This window comes from Natator depressus, chromosome 13 (assembly GCF_965152275.1).
Source record: "Natator depressus isolate rNatDep1 chromosome 13, rNatDep2.hap1, whole genome shotgun sequence".
Taxonomy (NCBI): domain Eukaryota; kingdom Metazoa; phylum Chordata; order Testudines; family Cheloniidae; genus Natator; species Natator depressus.
The window spans coordinates 18,602,141-18,618,200 of NC_134246.1; the positions used below are offsets into that span (position 1 = coordinate 18,602,141).

At 41.3% G+C, this 16,060-nt stretch overlaps 2 protein-coding genes across 7 annotated transcripts in view; one reads left to right on the forward strand and one right to left on the reverse strand.

Moving 5' to 3' along the window:
• Nucleotides 1-6,948, reverse strand: part of LOC141997627 (translocating chain-associated membrane protein 1-like 1) — a 48,575-nt gene extending 41,627 nt beyond the window's left edge. The window contains exon 1 of the mRNA XM_074970051.1: nucleotides 6,735-6,948. Coding sequence (XP_074826152.1) covers nucleotides 6,735-6,854 — 120 coding nt within the window. The 5' untranslated portion in view covers nucleotides 6,855-6,948. The remainder of the gene's footprint in view (nucleotides 1-6,734) is intronic.
• A 1,122-nt stretch (nucleotides 6,949-8,070) lies between these two features.
• ZMYND8 (zinc finger MYND-type containing 8) overlaps nucleotides 8,071-16,060 on the forward strand; it is a 122,407-nt gene continuing 114,417 nt past the window's right edge. For 4 of the 6 annotated variants that reach the window (XM_074970056.1, XM_074970060.1, XM_074970065.1 and 1 more), the window contains exons 1-2: nucleotides 8,218-8,295; nucleotides 11,130-11,236. In XM_074970056.1, the coding sequence (XP_074826157.1) occupies nucleotides 8,233-8,295; nucleotides 11,130-11,236 (170 nt within the window). In that variant the 5' untranslated portion in view covers nucleotides 8,218-8,232. Of the gene's footprint in view, nucleotides 8,296-11,129; nucleotides 11,237-16,060 lie in introns of those variants that run through there. The other 2 variants (XM_074970057.1, XM_074970058.1) reach the window with 2 other exon arrangements.

Consider the following 16,060-nt stretch of genomic DNA (forward strand, 5'->3'; position numbering starts at 1 on the left):
GAACTCCTCTCCTTAATGGTATATTTAGAACAGGGTTTAGACAGTAAAGCATGTATGTGCAGCTGGTAGTGACACCTAGAGTTAAGGTTACCTAATACTTTCCATTACAAGACCTTATTTTGAATTTAAACTTTCATCCAGGCTTTTCCCATATCAGTCCTCTGCTGCATATTAACTTTTTTAAACAACAAAAATTGTCTATGCAAAAATATTCAACAGTTTCTCAGGATGAGGTAAGGGAAAAATATGTTGTTGTACCCATGTTTAAAAATGCTTATGACTGTATTGTTGAGAAGCTCTAGCACCTCCATGCTTTGAAGCAGAGACTTAACATTTGGCAATTGGACAAGACATCACATTAGTGTCAAGGATGTGCCTTTTGTTATCTCCATCAAAATCCACCCAAATATGGCCAAGTTAAAAGCCGCAGAAAAGTCAGAGTTTTCACACGTTCAGTAGAGGCTTCTTAGTTTGACAGATAAATTCTCCAAAGATTCTGACTGTACTGGGCATGCTCCAGCACAACAGTCCAGAGGCTAAGCAGGACTTCCCCTACAGTTGCTTCTCCTGATTGCCAGGGACTGATGACAGAGGCATAGCCAAGCTTCAGGGGTATGTGCTGGGGAAGAGGCAGAAGGAGTACAGAGGATGGAGAGGTAAAGAAGGGTCTACAGCAGGGGTGGGAGGGAAACCTTTTTTCTGTCAGGGGTCACTGACCCACAGAAAAAGGAAAAAAAACAAAAAACAAAAACTCAGTCACGGGCCGCACACAGCCCCGCAGGGGGGCACGGAGCTTCTCCCAGGCTCCACAGTGGGGCCAGAAATGAGGGGTTCAGGGTGCAGGAGGGGGCTGTGGGCGGAGGCTGAGGGGTTTGAAGTGTGGGAGTGGGCTCAGGGTTGGGGTGGGGGGCTCTGGGAGGGTGTTGGGGTGCGGAAGGGAGCTCATGACTAGGGCAGGGGGTTCAGGGCGAGGGGTCTGGGAGGGGGTTGGGTGCAGGATGCAGGCTCCGGCCGGGCGCTGCTTATCTCACGCAGCTCCTGGTCAGCTGTGCAGTGGGGCTAAGGCAGGCTCCCCCCGGCCCTGGCCCTGCGCTGCTCCCGGAAGCTGCCACGATGTGGCCAGGCAGCTCTGCGCAGTGTGCGCTGCCTGTGCCCAGAGCCACTGCCCCCGCAGCTCCCATTGGCCACAGTTCCCGGCCAATGGGAGTGTGGGGGCGGCGCCTGCAAGCGTAGATAGGTGCATGCGGACTTGGAGCTTTCTTGATTGCCCCTGCGCCTAGGGGCTGCAGGGGCAGCCAACCAACTGGCCTGGCACCCTAGCTTCCCCCCGCAGCAGGTCCAGCCAGAGCTCATGTCTCCAGGCCCACGGGGTGGGGGGGGGGCACCAAAGCTCAGGGCTTTCAGCCCACAGCGTGGAGACTTGCCGTGAGACAGATGAAATTAAGCAGGGGGCCAGAGGTTCCCCACCCCTCTTCTATAGCCACTAGAGAACTCTGTTTTCCAGAGCCTGGAATAGACTGATGAGTCTTGAGTCTCAACATTCCTGTGCTGTCTAGCAAATAGTTGTGAAACCCACTGGCAAAGTGTGTATTTCATTCCCCCGTAGGGGCTGGTTCACAGAGGATAAACAGCCTTTTACTGCCACCAGTTATGCTGTTAGCTCAAGTGTCAGAGATGTGTGCTGTGGATCTAAAGGTTTCTATCTTGCTGATGACTCATGGGGGGGGAGGGAGGGGAGGAGTCCATATAGTTGCACATGATGTATTAGGTCCTAAGTTAAAAAAAAAACAAAAAAACAAAAAAAAAACACAACAACCCAAAACATTACATTCAAAACCACTGTATTAAAAGAAAATTAGGGTTGCAAAGTCAAGCACTCAGATGTTATGAAATGCCAGAATTAAGGCTGCTTCTGAAATGCATTATGATAATCTTTACCTACAGTATCATACACTATTTTTTCTCCACAGGATCCCTGCCTCACTCAGTACACGAGATGGGCAGTACTCAGGGAATGAATCCAGTTTATGTAGTAAATCAGACTTGTCTATGGGACCCCTGCCTCATTTGTTGCAGAAAATGAAAGATGCACTGTGAGGCAGGGGACTGCAGGAAGACAAAGGATGGCCTTATGGTTATGACAATTGAATGACACTGCGAATAATTAGATTTTATCCCTGTCTCTCCCACAGGGTTCTTATATGATGCTGGGCAAGCCATTTAATTAGTGGCCCTCTGCAAAGTTTTTGTTTGTGTGTTCCTTATTTTATTAGTGCCCAACTTGAGAAACTTGGGGGTAGATTTACCAAAGGGCGCTCACAGTTGCAACTGAAGTCAAAGGTAAATGTGCACAGAACATATCGAGTGCTATAAAAATGCTAGGGACTCTGAAAAATAACAGGCCCTAGGTGTCTCAGGTTGGACACCCAAAATTGACACATTTGACCTTTGTTTCTTTGGGCCTCGGTCCCCATCCACACTTCAAAGGATATGTTATGAAGATAAGTTTATGGTACTGAGTGCTTCATGATCAGTACCACAGAAAAGCCCATGAGGAAATCAACAGTTCTGTATTGACTGCAGGGTTTGGATGCTGTGCAGTAAATATGGCATGGAGGACATACACCAAATAATGAGAACAAAGAGAATAGATAACCATTCAGCAAGCACTGTCCACACTGTGCAATGAATAGGGCAACTGTCCTATTAAAAATAGTACATGGTCCTGTAATTTAAGATTGTACATATATTTTATGATACAGTGTATGAGCAACCTTAATTCTGGCATTTTCCAACTTTTGAGTGCTTGACTTTGCATCCTTAACATTTTTAACACATGTTTTACATGGGAGCTAATAGAGAAATATGCTCTTAATTTTCTTGTAAAAGTGCTGGATGTGAACAGGAGTTTTATCTGTCTGACAGAAGAAAATTTGGTACACACAGTATGTTTCAAACCCTTTTGTTTGAAGGCATCTAAGTTCTACAACTACAGTGTTAACAACTTAGCTTTGACAGACCATGCAGATGACCATACTTCTCTTTGCAGCATTAATATAATACAAACTTTACAAAATGGCCCTCCATTCCTTCAGAACGCTGGAAAGAGGTAGCATAGATATCTGAAAACTAAGTTACTATAAATAGCAGTCAGGACTCTGCCAATAAATTCTCAAGCAGGTCAAACTAACAGTTTTCTAAAACTCATATTTCCTTCTAATTAGCAGGATGGATTTCACATCTTCAACAGTTATTTGAATCAATTAAAGGTAAATATAAAATGTAATGAGGCAAGAAACAAATGGGCCTTTCACAGTTATCCTGCAATAAACATTTAAGCAGCCTAATCTACCATTACATAAGAAGCATGCACTTTGATAAGAGTTTCCTTGAGAATGCAAGTACAAGTAGACATTTTACTTTTGTAGCAACCACAATACGATTGTAAGAACATAAGAATGGCCATACTGGGTCAGATCAAAGGTCCCTCCAGCCCAGTATCCTGTATACTGATAGTGGCCAATGCCAGGTGCCCCAGAGGGAGTGAACCTAACAGGTAATGATCAAGTGATCTCTCTCTTGCCATCCATCTCCACCCTCTGACAACCAGAGGCTAGGGACACCATTCCTTACTAATAGCCTAGCTAATAGCCATTAATGGACTTAACCTCCATGAAAATTTATCCAGTTCTCTTTTAAACCCTGTTATAGTCCTAGCCTTCACAACCTCCTAGGCAAGGAGTTCTACAAGTTGACTGTGCGCTGAGTGAAGAAGAACTTGTGTTTTATAAAATTATAAGGAACACATGTCCTCAAAGCAAAGAGAGATAAGACTAACTCACACTTCCAGTTCTGTCATTAATATTTAGGGTGGTGGTGGTTTTTTTAAAAAAGTCAGTCAATGGGCTTTAAATAAGTGAAATACAATCTATTTCTACCAAATACATTACTGAAGAGACTAAAGACAGTAGTTATTTTTTCATGGCACTTTAAGATACATGCAAAATTCAGACACCATAACAGGAAATACTGTCTGTAAAAAAAACTGTTTAAGGACACTTATGCAGGGAGATCCCTGGGGCAGCAGCGCAAGCATGAGAGGGAATTTGAGGAAATTGAATTGAGGCAATTTTGTTGATTCAATTCTGCAGCTGCCTACCTTCAGACTCAGGAAGATGACACTACTGTTTTACAATCAGAATGCTACCTTCTGAATTATAAGGGCTAGAAACTTCAGCATTCATTTGAAATTCAATTAGTAAATTGTTAGCATATATTTCCTTACCCATCAGGGCCAGTTCTCATTTTCCTGGATGAATAGATTTTTCAAACCACGATCTCATCAACAACTGTGGAGGTCTAAGCACCATCAAAACAATCAAGCGACCCTGATCTGAAATCTTCAGATCTTTCATGACATTGACAAGCACAGCCCACTCCAATTGAAGGCCAGAGTGGATCCTATAATAATGTTTAATAATAATTTGTTCATGGTCATCAGGAACCAAGTAGTTACAGGTTTCTCAATCAACTTTCCCCAAAATTGCATTGCTACATAAAAATTATCTTGCTACATAAGATCATTGTATCTTTGCCTATGTTGTATAATTTGAACTGACTGCAGACAGGAGGACATATCAGAAAATATTGTTCACTGAATGCAGCTGATTATTCCCAGTACAAACTACACTTAGAGGTTTTGTATTGGTATAGCTAGGTCAGTTAGGAGTGTGATATTTTATTGATATAGTTAAAACTGGTTTAAACCTCACTACTGATGCAATTATACTGGTGTAGAAGTGCTTATACTCCTTCCTGTACAGGAATAAGTTAGATCAGTATCACTGTGTCAATTATACAAGTCTGTAAAGATTTGTGTTTACACAAGACCTTACTGCATTTGAACAAGGATTTACAAACAATTTCACAAACTGTTTTTTTAGCAGCCAAAAAATAAACCAGTCTCTTTAAAACTGGTCCTTAAGACTAAAAAACCCAAACAAAAAAAACTCGCCTCCCTTCTCTCCCACACCTTGATCCCAGAGCTTTAATTTATGTGATCTAGAATTCTAATTTTTGACCAATGCATCCACTTTATCTCATATTACTGGGATTCACATTAAAAAAAAAATCCCATTAGTCCTTATAGGCAAATCAAAGTTTTTCCATCTGAACTGTCCTTCTCTTTCCCCACCTCCAGCCTCCTCTTGTAAGTACTGATTCTCCACAACTGCACTTTCTATCCCAGCGTTCAAGTTCTGCATCATATATCCCCTTCAATTTGTACCACTTCTGATGCAGCAGACAACACTATCACCCAACTTAGCATCTGTTATTCATTTGGAGGAACATTATTTGATGATCAGGACTCCATTCTCCACCCTCTTCCAACATAATAATGCCCTGAAGTCTACAGGACTAGCATAGCAGTAAAGAAGAACGAACCCTTAAAGAGAATATTACTTAGCAGTATATAGTACCTTTCAACCAAGTATTTCAAAGTGTTTTCTCATCTTTAAAAAGTTTAATTTTAAATCTTGCTCAAGTGATGAGTGATGTTGAGATTGTTTCAGTAAGATACTTACCACCTCTCCCAGACATAAGTTGTCACAGTTTGGAAAACTATGTCTCCCCCTCCACAGCCCAGCCAACTCCCCTTCCCACCTATCTCCATAAAACCCCAAACAAAAGGCAAGCAATCTGCCTTATCTGTTTCACTGGGTAGTCCCATTCTTGAGAGAGACAGTAAAATCAAACTAACCATCTTCTAGATTGACACAAGGTACACATACAACATCATGACACAACAATTTTATCCCAGAGAACACAGCCTACAAGATTCAACCAAGGCACCAAAAGAGGTTGATGAAAGGGTGACACCTTCATTTAATTAGGAAATCTAACTTTATTAACAGAACTTTAAAATATATAAGAGAGGAGGGATTTGGAGACAAGTCTAAGGCAGTGTCTACACTAGCATTTTTCTTCAGATTCCCCATCATTAGTAGACCTGAGTCAGTGAGAGCAACAGAAGCAGCAATAATAGAGGTGGACTGCCAGCAGCATTTTAACTGCAATGTCATCCAACTTTGCTCAGAACAGGTCAAGACAATATGGTGGTTAAAACAGCAGTGTCCACCTGGAGCTCTGTCTCCAATAGCACTCTTACCCATGTTTCCACCACTGGAAAGTTTTTAAGAAAAAGTACAAACCAAGCAGAAAAGAAAGGGCAGATCTGGCTCCAGGAGGATCGATGGGAATGAGGGGCTTGTTGGGAAGGAATACGGGTGAAGAAGATAGGAAAGGCGGCCGGCAAAAAAAGTTGTGTGGCAGTGGGGATCCAGGAGAGCAGGGCGAGGACTAGGGGAGGAGAGTCAGATGGAATTGGGGCGTAGGATGTGGGGTCTGGCAGATGGAGCAGAGGGAACGAGCGAGCATGGAGGATCCAGAGAGGGAGAGACAACAATGACAGTGCCCCACTATGGGGGAAGTGAAGGGGAGAGATGAGAGCCGGGGTGAGTCACAAGGTGAGGCGCTGGGGAGGCAGGAGAAGCAGGGGTGTGATTCAGCCCGAAAGGCAGGGGAGGAGTAAGAGGAGAGCGGGGAAGATAGGACAGGCTCGGTCGCTGCTCAGAGAACTGCAGGGGTGGGGCAGGTCGAAAGTGCCGGAACGGCTCGGTTGGGGTGGGTGTTTCGCGCTCGGCAGCCGCAGGCAAAGCCCCCAACCCCCGTACCTCGAACATAAGCCCCAGCAGGAGGCCCATAGCCAGGCAAGACACGGCGTCCGCATGGTTCTGGATCACGAATTCATGGCTTAGCACGGGCGGGCTCTTGTTCTTCCTCCGGAGCCCCATGATAGTAGTAGCCCCCGAGGGCCTAGGCAGTGGTCCCGGTCCAGAAAAGAGGTGGTGGTTCTTTCTCAACACCCTCCTCACCTCACGCACAGTAAACACCGCTGTCCCCCCCCAACTACCCACCCACAACCCAGACTCAGCCAGTCACATTCCAGGAGCTCTATGATTGACAGCTTTACCGGTTAATCGCTGTGCCACCTGGAGGTGTGGCTTCCAGAGGGAGCGGGGCATAAAACGCCGTTAGATGCCCTGAACGGCTGTCAGGGTCCTCATGAGTGACATTGACTCTAGCTAATGAAATGAGTCAGGGGGCGGGATCTGTGTGACTCCACCTGCAGTGGGTGGGGCTTACAGAAGACAACTAAGGCGACCCTTTAGGGGAGGGGTTGGAGCGGTCGCTAAGGGTTGCCTCCCTCTTGTGGGTGGAGCTCTGAGCGCGCGCTGCTCTATACTGTCCTTGTATCGGTGTGGCTGCAGCAGGCCTCAGCGCGCTGCTTCGCCTCAGTCCTAGCAGCTGGTGGCTCCATGGAGGCGACAGGTCCTAGTAGGCAACGCTCCATCTTGATCCCTATGTTGGGGTGCCCCTTCTGGAGCTGACAGACCCATCCCAGTGGGAGGCGGCTCCATGGAGAAGGCAGGTTTCACCATGCACTGAGCTATCGTAATCGCAGCCGGGTGGGGCCACCTCAGAGGCCGGGTGGCTCTCGGGCTGCGTGACACTCATGAGCTGAGTGGCCTAGGTCTCTTCCTTACCGTGGGAGATACGCCGACGCAGAGCTCGGGTCCCAGCCAGCAATGCTATGTCTTAAAACAAGCAGCACCGCAGCCACTACAAAAATACAACAGCTTTTTGCAGCCTGCAGCTCTTCCTATCTGGGCTAAGCGGCTGGGCTTCCATCGTTGGTGCTGTTGCTGACAGACAGACCTGATTGAAAAAATGGGACTGCTGGGTGCCTGAATTGTGAAAGTCTACTTTTCTCAAATGTGGGGAGGAACTTTCATTGAGATGTCAGGCTTTTTTCCAACTAGTCAAAAATTCATTGAAACTTTGAAGAGTTTTCAAGGGCTGTAGTGTTGGACAATAGCTCAGAGGGAACGTTCTGGAACTTCCCATACTGAACTAAGGAAAACCATTGTCAGTTGACTGAGAAGCAAACAATGGAGTCTTGAAAGGGCATCCTAGAGAAAGGCTTGAGTGAAGGATCCTTCGTCAGTATTGTGAAATAATTCAGGCGATGGGGAAATAAAAGATTTTTGGCCCCATCCTAAAGTCAAATAAAGGGTGGAGCCTTTCAAGCCATGCTGAACTTGAACTGACTTCAGTGAACCTGTGTGGCAGCGCAAGGCTCTACTCACATGAATCCAATGGTGAATTTAAATGGGAAGTGAAAATTTTCAAACAAGTATTTGTAGAGGAGAAAATCTCTTCAGCAGTCCTAAAGTTAGTATCACTTTTTCCATCATTTATTACTTATCAAATGTTACATACATTCCAATTAATATAAAAGTACTTATTTTGGGTCCCTGAAATTCCTTATTACTAAATCTGAGTGATATTCCTGTGAATATTCAGCTGCATTTTTAAATAAATTCAGTTTGGACATGTTCATGCCTCATTTTTGGTCCGTGTCTAAGTTTCAGGCATATGTAGCCAGATAAACTGAATTTTATATTTACACTCACAGGTATGCGCTTCACAAGTACTTGTATGTTCATTTGTTTGGGAAGTAGAAACAGTGTTACTTGTCTCAACTACCCAAAATCAGTCCAATATCAAGTACTCTCAGTGAACTGTTTATAAATCATGATCAATTTACAGTGAAAAATATTTGCAAACTTTTGTTGTGTTTACCAGTTCTTGTAATTTAATCACAAGTCTTGTGATATTTGGTGTTTTTCTTAAAGACCCAGCTCCTTCAGTGTAAGAATCTCTAGTTTCATGGAGGTTTTTTTAATCTTCTATGATTATGGAGAAAAAGTTGGAAAAGGTGAACCCCAATGGCTCAAACAAAGAAAGCAAATAAAAAGACCTAATATTTATTATTTTAAAATGATTAAGTTAAAGTAATTAATTTTGGGGGGCCTAAATTATGATTTTTGAGCGCTTGAGACTGGGAGTACTGAATATATCTGAAGAAAAGTGATCCACTTGCAGGTTTTCTGGTAATGGAAGAAGAGGCTGAACTTTTGCAATATATTATTTATTACAAATTATTTGGTCAGCTATACTGAATACAGTAACTATTTTAAAGTGTCTTGTGAAAGTAATTAATTTTTAGCATCAAAAGCAACTAGTAGATTGGCTTAAAAATAAAGTTCTTGTTTCTGGTCTGAGCAGAGGTGAGGCTGCTATTATTACCATAGTATGCAGAATGAGCACAGTCTTTCTGAGACACTTTTACTTGATACAATAGCAATTGGTCATATTCTGCTATGAGTAAGCAGAAAGGACTAATACTGAAATTGTTCTGACCTAGGAAAACAATCAGTGACATTTTCCCTTGCTAAATTATGTCATGGGATTCTGTATGCTTTCTGTCATTGGATCTAGTTTACAAATAAAAAGATGGATTGTTCTAACTGCCAAGTACTGCAAATATAAAATAAGATCTAAATATCCATTCACATACAACACTATCTGCCTCTGGCATTATCCCTATTAATAAAGAATACATTAGCAGAATTTAACTGACAATTTGCTAGATGATGCTTGAGACAGAATAGAATATATGTTGCTCTTTGTTAGTTGTATTGGTTCTAAAAAGAAAAACAGGAAAAGAAACCTGTATTTTTCTTTAAAGTATATGCTGATATTTGACAGATGAAGGAATCAGATGATTAAGAAGGAGACATTTTTACAAATATAGGCCTGCTGCTTCAGCACACTCAAGTCTGTACAGTGGCATGAAGACCAACTGATTTCACTCGGTCCTGTGCCAGCTCAGGGTCTACCCTGGCAGAATTTTTTCCAGCATTGGAGCCTAACTTTTCTGACCATCTTCACATTTGAATAACCTTGTACTTAATTTAAGCCATGCAGAACTAGTGTTATCATTAACATTTATACAGTTATCTTTTATTATCATAGACATTGTGCAATCAAATATGATAAGAAAGCTACATGAAACTGATATTCTTCATTTATCTTAATATCTTCCACTATCAGTTTTCCTGACATTTGTGAATGAGAAGTGGCTTAAGCCCGAAACCTGCAAACACTTAATCACACATGTAACCATTCACATGAGCAGCAATTCTGAGCTCTACTGGAGTATTTATGTGGGAGTTAAGTTACACATGTCCGCAAGCATTTGCAGAATGGGGCTCTAGATTTTTCTTCCTAATTATCTATCTATCTATCTATCTATCTATCCTGATAAATGTTAATTCTATGCCCTTTTCTGTGCTTCTTGGAGACAACTGCAAGAGGATTAAGATCCTTTTTAACATTTCTCAAGTAACATTTTCAAAGACAATCGAATCGTACAGTTAAAACTATATGTATGGTCACTTTTTTTTAAAGGGAGAGTGTTTTTTAAGTTAGTTTATATGTGGCCCAATATTTTAATGACATAGGCCCCAATCAGATCCTCACAGGACTTGGACAAATGTTCAGTCACATGGATCCAGTTTCAGGAGCTCGTGCAAAAAAATTTACAGCGGGGACAGAGAGATAACAAATTAATGTTTAGATTCAGGACAGTTTCCAGTGGAGTCCCCATTTCTCAACCCAGCATGACAATTGGTTCCCCTATTGGTAGTTTCAGTAAAGGCCTAAAATGGAATTGGTATTGAAAATGAACAACCTCATATGCACTTACAGAGGTTACAAGTGGATTAGTGGTAGTGCAAGGTTCCCCCTCTTCCCTTATATGCTTTAATTGTGACATGCAGTACCAATTCAGTCTTAGACTCTATGTTGAGACTGCCACTAAAAGGGCCAGTTATGATCCTGGTTTGTGATGCAGAAATTTATCTACTAGAAAATAGATTGAGACTACAAATTCATTTAATGGAGGTAACAAACAGGAATGAAATTTTTAGCAGTTAAAATCCTGGTTTGCATTTGAACCAGTAACCTATATGTGAAAGCCTCTTAAAGTCATTCCTAGTCCTTGAGTCATCTGCTCTCCTTTGAAAAATCCAGTTTTAATGGATCAAACTGAGAAACTGGTATATTAAATACACCAATACGGTTTCACAGAAGTAAGAAATGAATGAGCCCTGTTAAAAGATTTTGTTCACCCTTCCCTGCTGTACAGGATTATTTTCTAGTTGTTTTTGTTTCAGAAAACAAGAATTAGCATCCAACACATCTCAAGATACAGCTACCGGAGGAATCTGGGAACAGACCTATTCAGTATCATTTTATCAGAAATTCAGTAAGTAATGTTAATTTCTAATATTATATCTTTGGTTTGCAAATAATAACTAGCGAGGCACTGCAGGATCTTGGCTTTTAACTATCAGTTTTTCACTGTTGCTATATATAGTTCTTGCTATACTCTTCCAGAATAAGAGATATTTTGCGAGGTTTAAGGGCTGGAATCAGTGAAAATCTGTTACTCCTGCATTTATAATATCTTGCCAGAAAGAAGATCAGGAATGAGTCCTGAGATAGTTGTACCAGGTGTGAAAGACAGTGGACTAGGAGATGAGTGTTATAGTTCAAAGTGTTGTCTTCCTCCCCTTCCACTTTTATAGGAGATGGAGCATGTTGCTTCTGCACTGTGCTCAGAGCACATTCCTAGAGGATCTGGAAGTTAACCTATGAGGTACAGGAACAGGTTCTTGGCTATCACTTCTCTTCCCCTATGGGAATTGATGCATATTACACCTGTAGTGAGCTCAGTGAACATTGCTAGAGGCGTGGGCAAAAGTGGATCCCAAAGTGGGTGGGAGTGTGGAAATTAGCAATACTGAGAAATTCTAATTTAAGGACGTGATTTTTGCAAGTTGGGAGACACTCACGTGATGTAAATACATACAATTTCTCATTCATTTGCAGCAAAGAGTGGATAGGATTTCCATTGGTTAGGAGGATGAAGATTTTCTGGGGGTGTATGCTATCAGCAGTTCAGGATGAGGCAGGAAGGGGCTAAGTTATTGTGCTGTATTTGGATGGCTCCTTCTTTCCAGCTGAATTTAAAGGAACTGTAATTAAAAGGTTCAAAATGTCTGGGTTCTACTGAGAATTTAGCTGGAGTTTATGTTACAGATGAGATTGAGATACAGTTAACTTGAGTTATTTATTGCTCCTTCCTCCACCTCCACTTCTCCCAAAAAAGTACTACTCCAGTTTGCTCTTTTACTCTGAAACTGAGCCAGAGCAATTTGGGAGCAAGTAGCCTTTATCACTCATCCAGCCACATTTGCCTTTATCCATTCACTGGGAGTTAGACTCCTTAACATATCTTCCTTCTGAATTATGATATTACTCTGGTTATCTTTTGCACAGGTTTACATTAACGCTTGGTGGGCATTGCCTGAGACCAGCTCAGGGCTTTACAGTACTGTCAAACAAGGTGGATCTACCTGTTTCAAGAAATAACCAGTGCATTATGCTTTTCTAGTCATTGTAACTGTACCAATTTTAATTTCTAAGTAAAATAAAGGTATGTGCTGCATGAACAGTAGAAGACGGCATTTGCCCAAATTGAGTTTGTGTTTAATTAGCAATATTTCTGTACTCAGTATTCCATGGAAACACTATACACATGTGTAAGGCATGTAAAAAGAGAAAAATAAAGAAAAGATAATAAAAGACAAACAAGATGGTGGGTTTGTTGTGGTAGAAGTGAAACTGCAGAAGGCTTATTTACCTGCTATAAAACTTGACTGCAAGATTCTGTTTCCCCTCCAGCAGCTGACAGTGATATCATTATGCTCAGGGAAGGGAAGTGCAATGACCCTCTCTTCCCATTCTGTATATAGTCTGGTCTTACAGGAAAACCCTAGAGTCCTGAACTAAATCTTGGCAGGTAAATAAAGGAGAAAATTATTTGCAACTATCTTGTTATAAAACATGTATTTATTTGTATCACAGTAGTGCCTAGAGGCCTCAGCCCTATTGTTCAAGACGTAATAAATATAAACAAATAAGAGACAATACCTGCCCCAAAGAGCTCAATTTTATTTAGTTATTGATTTGGGAATCACTCCAGTTAAGTGTTCAGAGTTGTATGCTTGGACTAATTGCATGGGGCTGCTTAACCATATCCTATTACCTTTTGGTTAACCTTTTCTTTGCTTCTTCCTTTATAATTTTATAACTCTGTAATTTAAATTGTTTCTTTGTTGTCAGTTGAATATCTGGCCCCATCTCAGAAGTGAAGCAAAAACAACAACAAAAATCTTAGCCCTTGATTCTGCAGCTACTGTTTTATCCTGGGTCTCCTCTAAGTGGTGACTATAGCAGTGCCTCTTTTTTTTTGTAAAGCGGACAGAAGTTAATTCTTCTGTGTCACCAACTTCAGAACTGTTCCATGAGTTGGTTAACAGAGTAGGAGTGGAATGCTCTGATGTTTTCTTTCCTTCCTGCTCACAGGCCCAAGCTCATCATCTTTACAGTAATGGACCAGGTGCTAAAATTGCTTCTGGTTTTCTAAATGGCAGTATATTGTGCTGCTTCTAAACCAGTTGGCTTGGACAATACAGCTGCTATTGCCATTGTACTTATTTTATTGCCTTCTTATTTTGGTAAGTGAATTTGAAAAATATTTAGCCTGAAGATACATTAGGAGACTTTAAAACAATAAGCAATGCCTGTAGCTAGGAGATGGAAATAGTTTGTGGTGCCAGCCTTAGCAGTGAGTGACCAGGTATTTTTGTTTTCTGTAAGGTTATTCTTATGTATATTGGGTCAAAGAAAATATACAGAAAATCAATTATATCTGCCTCATCAGCAAGTAGGTTTGGGTTGCAAGCAGTGCTTGCAGAAATTAACTCTGGCCTACTATTAAGCAATGTTGATTTGTGCTTCATGTACCCAAAATGTAAAAGCAGGTTAGTCTCTCTTTGCTTGTAGAGCTGTGGAAGTGTACCACAGATGCGTCTGACTCTACTGAAATAAAAAAGAATGACTACATTGACTTTGTTATTTTATGCTGAAGTTGAACAAAGGAAGTTAACAAAAATAAATGAAAGGTTCAGTCATTGTAGTGGGGTAAATACACTCAGCTTAACATCAGTGAGCTAAATATCTTAATATTGCCTATATGATATCCTATTGAAGAATGAGAGAAATATTAAAAGATTAGACTATTTGGTTCTGCAGGCTGTTCCATACAGCCCAATCTTTGTCTGCATAGAGCCTCCCTAAAGTCTGTAGGACTTAATGCAAGAATGGGGCTTGTCATCTCAGAACAGCTTGCAGGATCAGTGCCTTAGTTTGGAAAGGTCAATGGGTATAAAATATTGCATACTGTGGGGAAGGGCCATCTGGTGCTTTCATTTGTTCTTTCCCATAATACAAAGGCAAACATGAAAACTAAAGGCAAAACATTAAATGGGTTAGAAAGACTTATTTTAAACAGCATACAATTAATCCAAGAAATTGGTTGTTGCAAGATATTACTGAGGCTTAGTTACACCAAAAAAAGGGGGGGGGGCTAGATAGATAGGAATAAGAACAGCATCTGCAGTTACATTGGAGTGGCTAGAACAAAAAACTACAAGAGCCTATCGGTCTTCCATCTTTTGGGAATAAGATAATTGTCAGCTGGGGTCTGGAAGGATTTTTCCCCTCATGGTATATTTTGAACAGCAGGTCAGGTATGTTGTAGAGTTTTTGGTCTTCCCTTGAAGCATGTGGCTTAAGCCACTACTGGAGAGAGGGGTCCTAACTAGATGGACCACTGATCTCTTCCTGTATGTATGGCAAAAAGAAAAGGAGTAATTGTGGCACCTTAGAGACTAAAAAATTTATTTGAGCATAAGCTTTTGTGAGCTACAGCTCACTTCATCGGATGCATATGTATGGCACTTCCTGCATTTCTGTGATAGTCGCGAGACCTGATTAATGGACTGCTCTGCTTTGTAACGATTACAATTTTTAAGTTTTAGTCATTTAACAAAAAGGCTTCTCAGGTTTTATTGAAATAGAACAGAAGTGATGTCTGCCATCTGCAAAAGAGGGATAATGGCCGTCGTAGTCCTAAATGTACTATGGAATCTTCAGAGACCTCCTATTTCAGTTTTATTCAGTCTAAGAAGGTCCTGGCAGAACACACACAGGATTGATTAGCCTTGCTAAGGCCAATATGAACTCCACCTGATATTTGTCGGATCTCTCCTATCTCAGAAAGGAATTAATAGACTTGCTTCTAATGTTGTGCTTATGTAGGTAACATAATGGGAAAAGCATATACGTAGTTTAAAGCTTCAGATATTCTGTTATATAAGTGGCTAGTAAGTGGGCCTGATACATCAAAAGAAACTTTTAAAACTAAGCAAGGGTTGAAGTCAACTTAATGTAGTGTGTATGGTAATTGTAGAAGCTTAAAAAGCCAGGAGGAGGGTTCTAGTTTATTGGCAATCTTTAATGGTGAGACGTTACCTTGCTGAAACCAAGGAAAATGAAGAGGGAAATGTCCAGGCAGCAATTCAGCATCTCCATGTGGTAATCAAAATTGTTGGGTGTTAAGTAAATAAATGCAGCTTGTGTTGTGACTGATATACAGTAGAATCTCCTACTACCCACTTTATAATGGCTCTTGTTCCATCCTGAGGCTCCATTTTTTTCCTTCCAGAGGACTGGATTGGGATTCCCTTCAGAGTCCAGTACCTTTACATTGTTGGAGAGGTGCTTGTTGAGTGACATAAAAAAAAACCACTGCTTTACAATAGTACGTTTTGAAAGCCAAATGTTGTGATGGGGTGAGTGAGAGGGATCTTATGGGATTTTTTTGTGATGGGATGAGTGAGAGGGATCTTACGTATGAAGGGGTGGTAAATTTGCAACAGAATGTTGTTTTTTTTTTAGTTGGGTTTAGGGAATCCAGAGTAGCATTTCCTTATATATATGTCCTCCTTAGGTTCTACATCTCTTTACTGTACATTTGAAAACAAGTGGTAGGTACAACTTAAATAGTGCAAGAAAAATCCCATTTCTTTCATTAGTGTTACAGGGAAAACCTTTGAGATAGAAGTCACAATGTACTTTCAGAGGTCCTGGAATATGTAGTCATATTGCAACTTTATGTCAT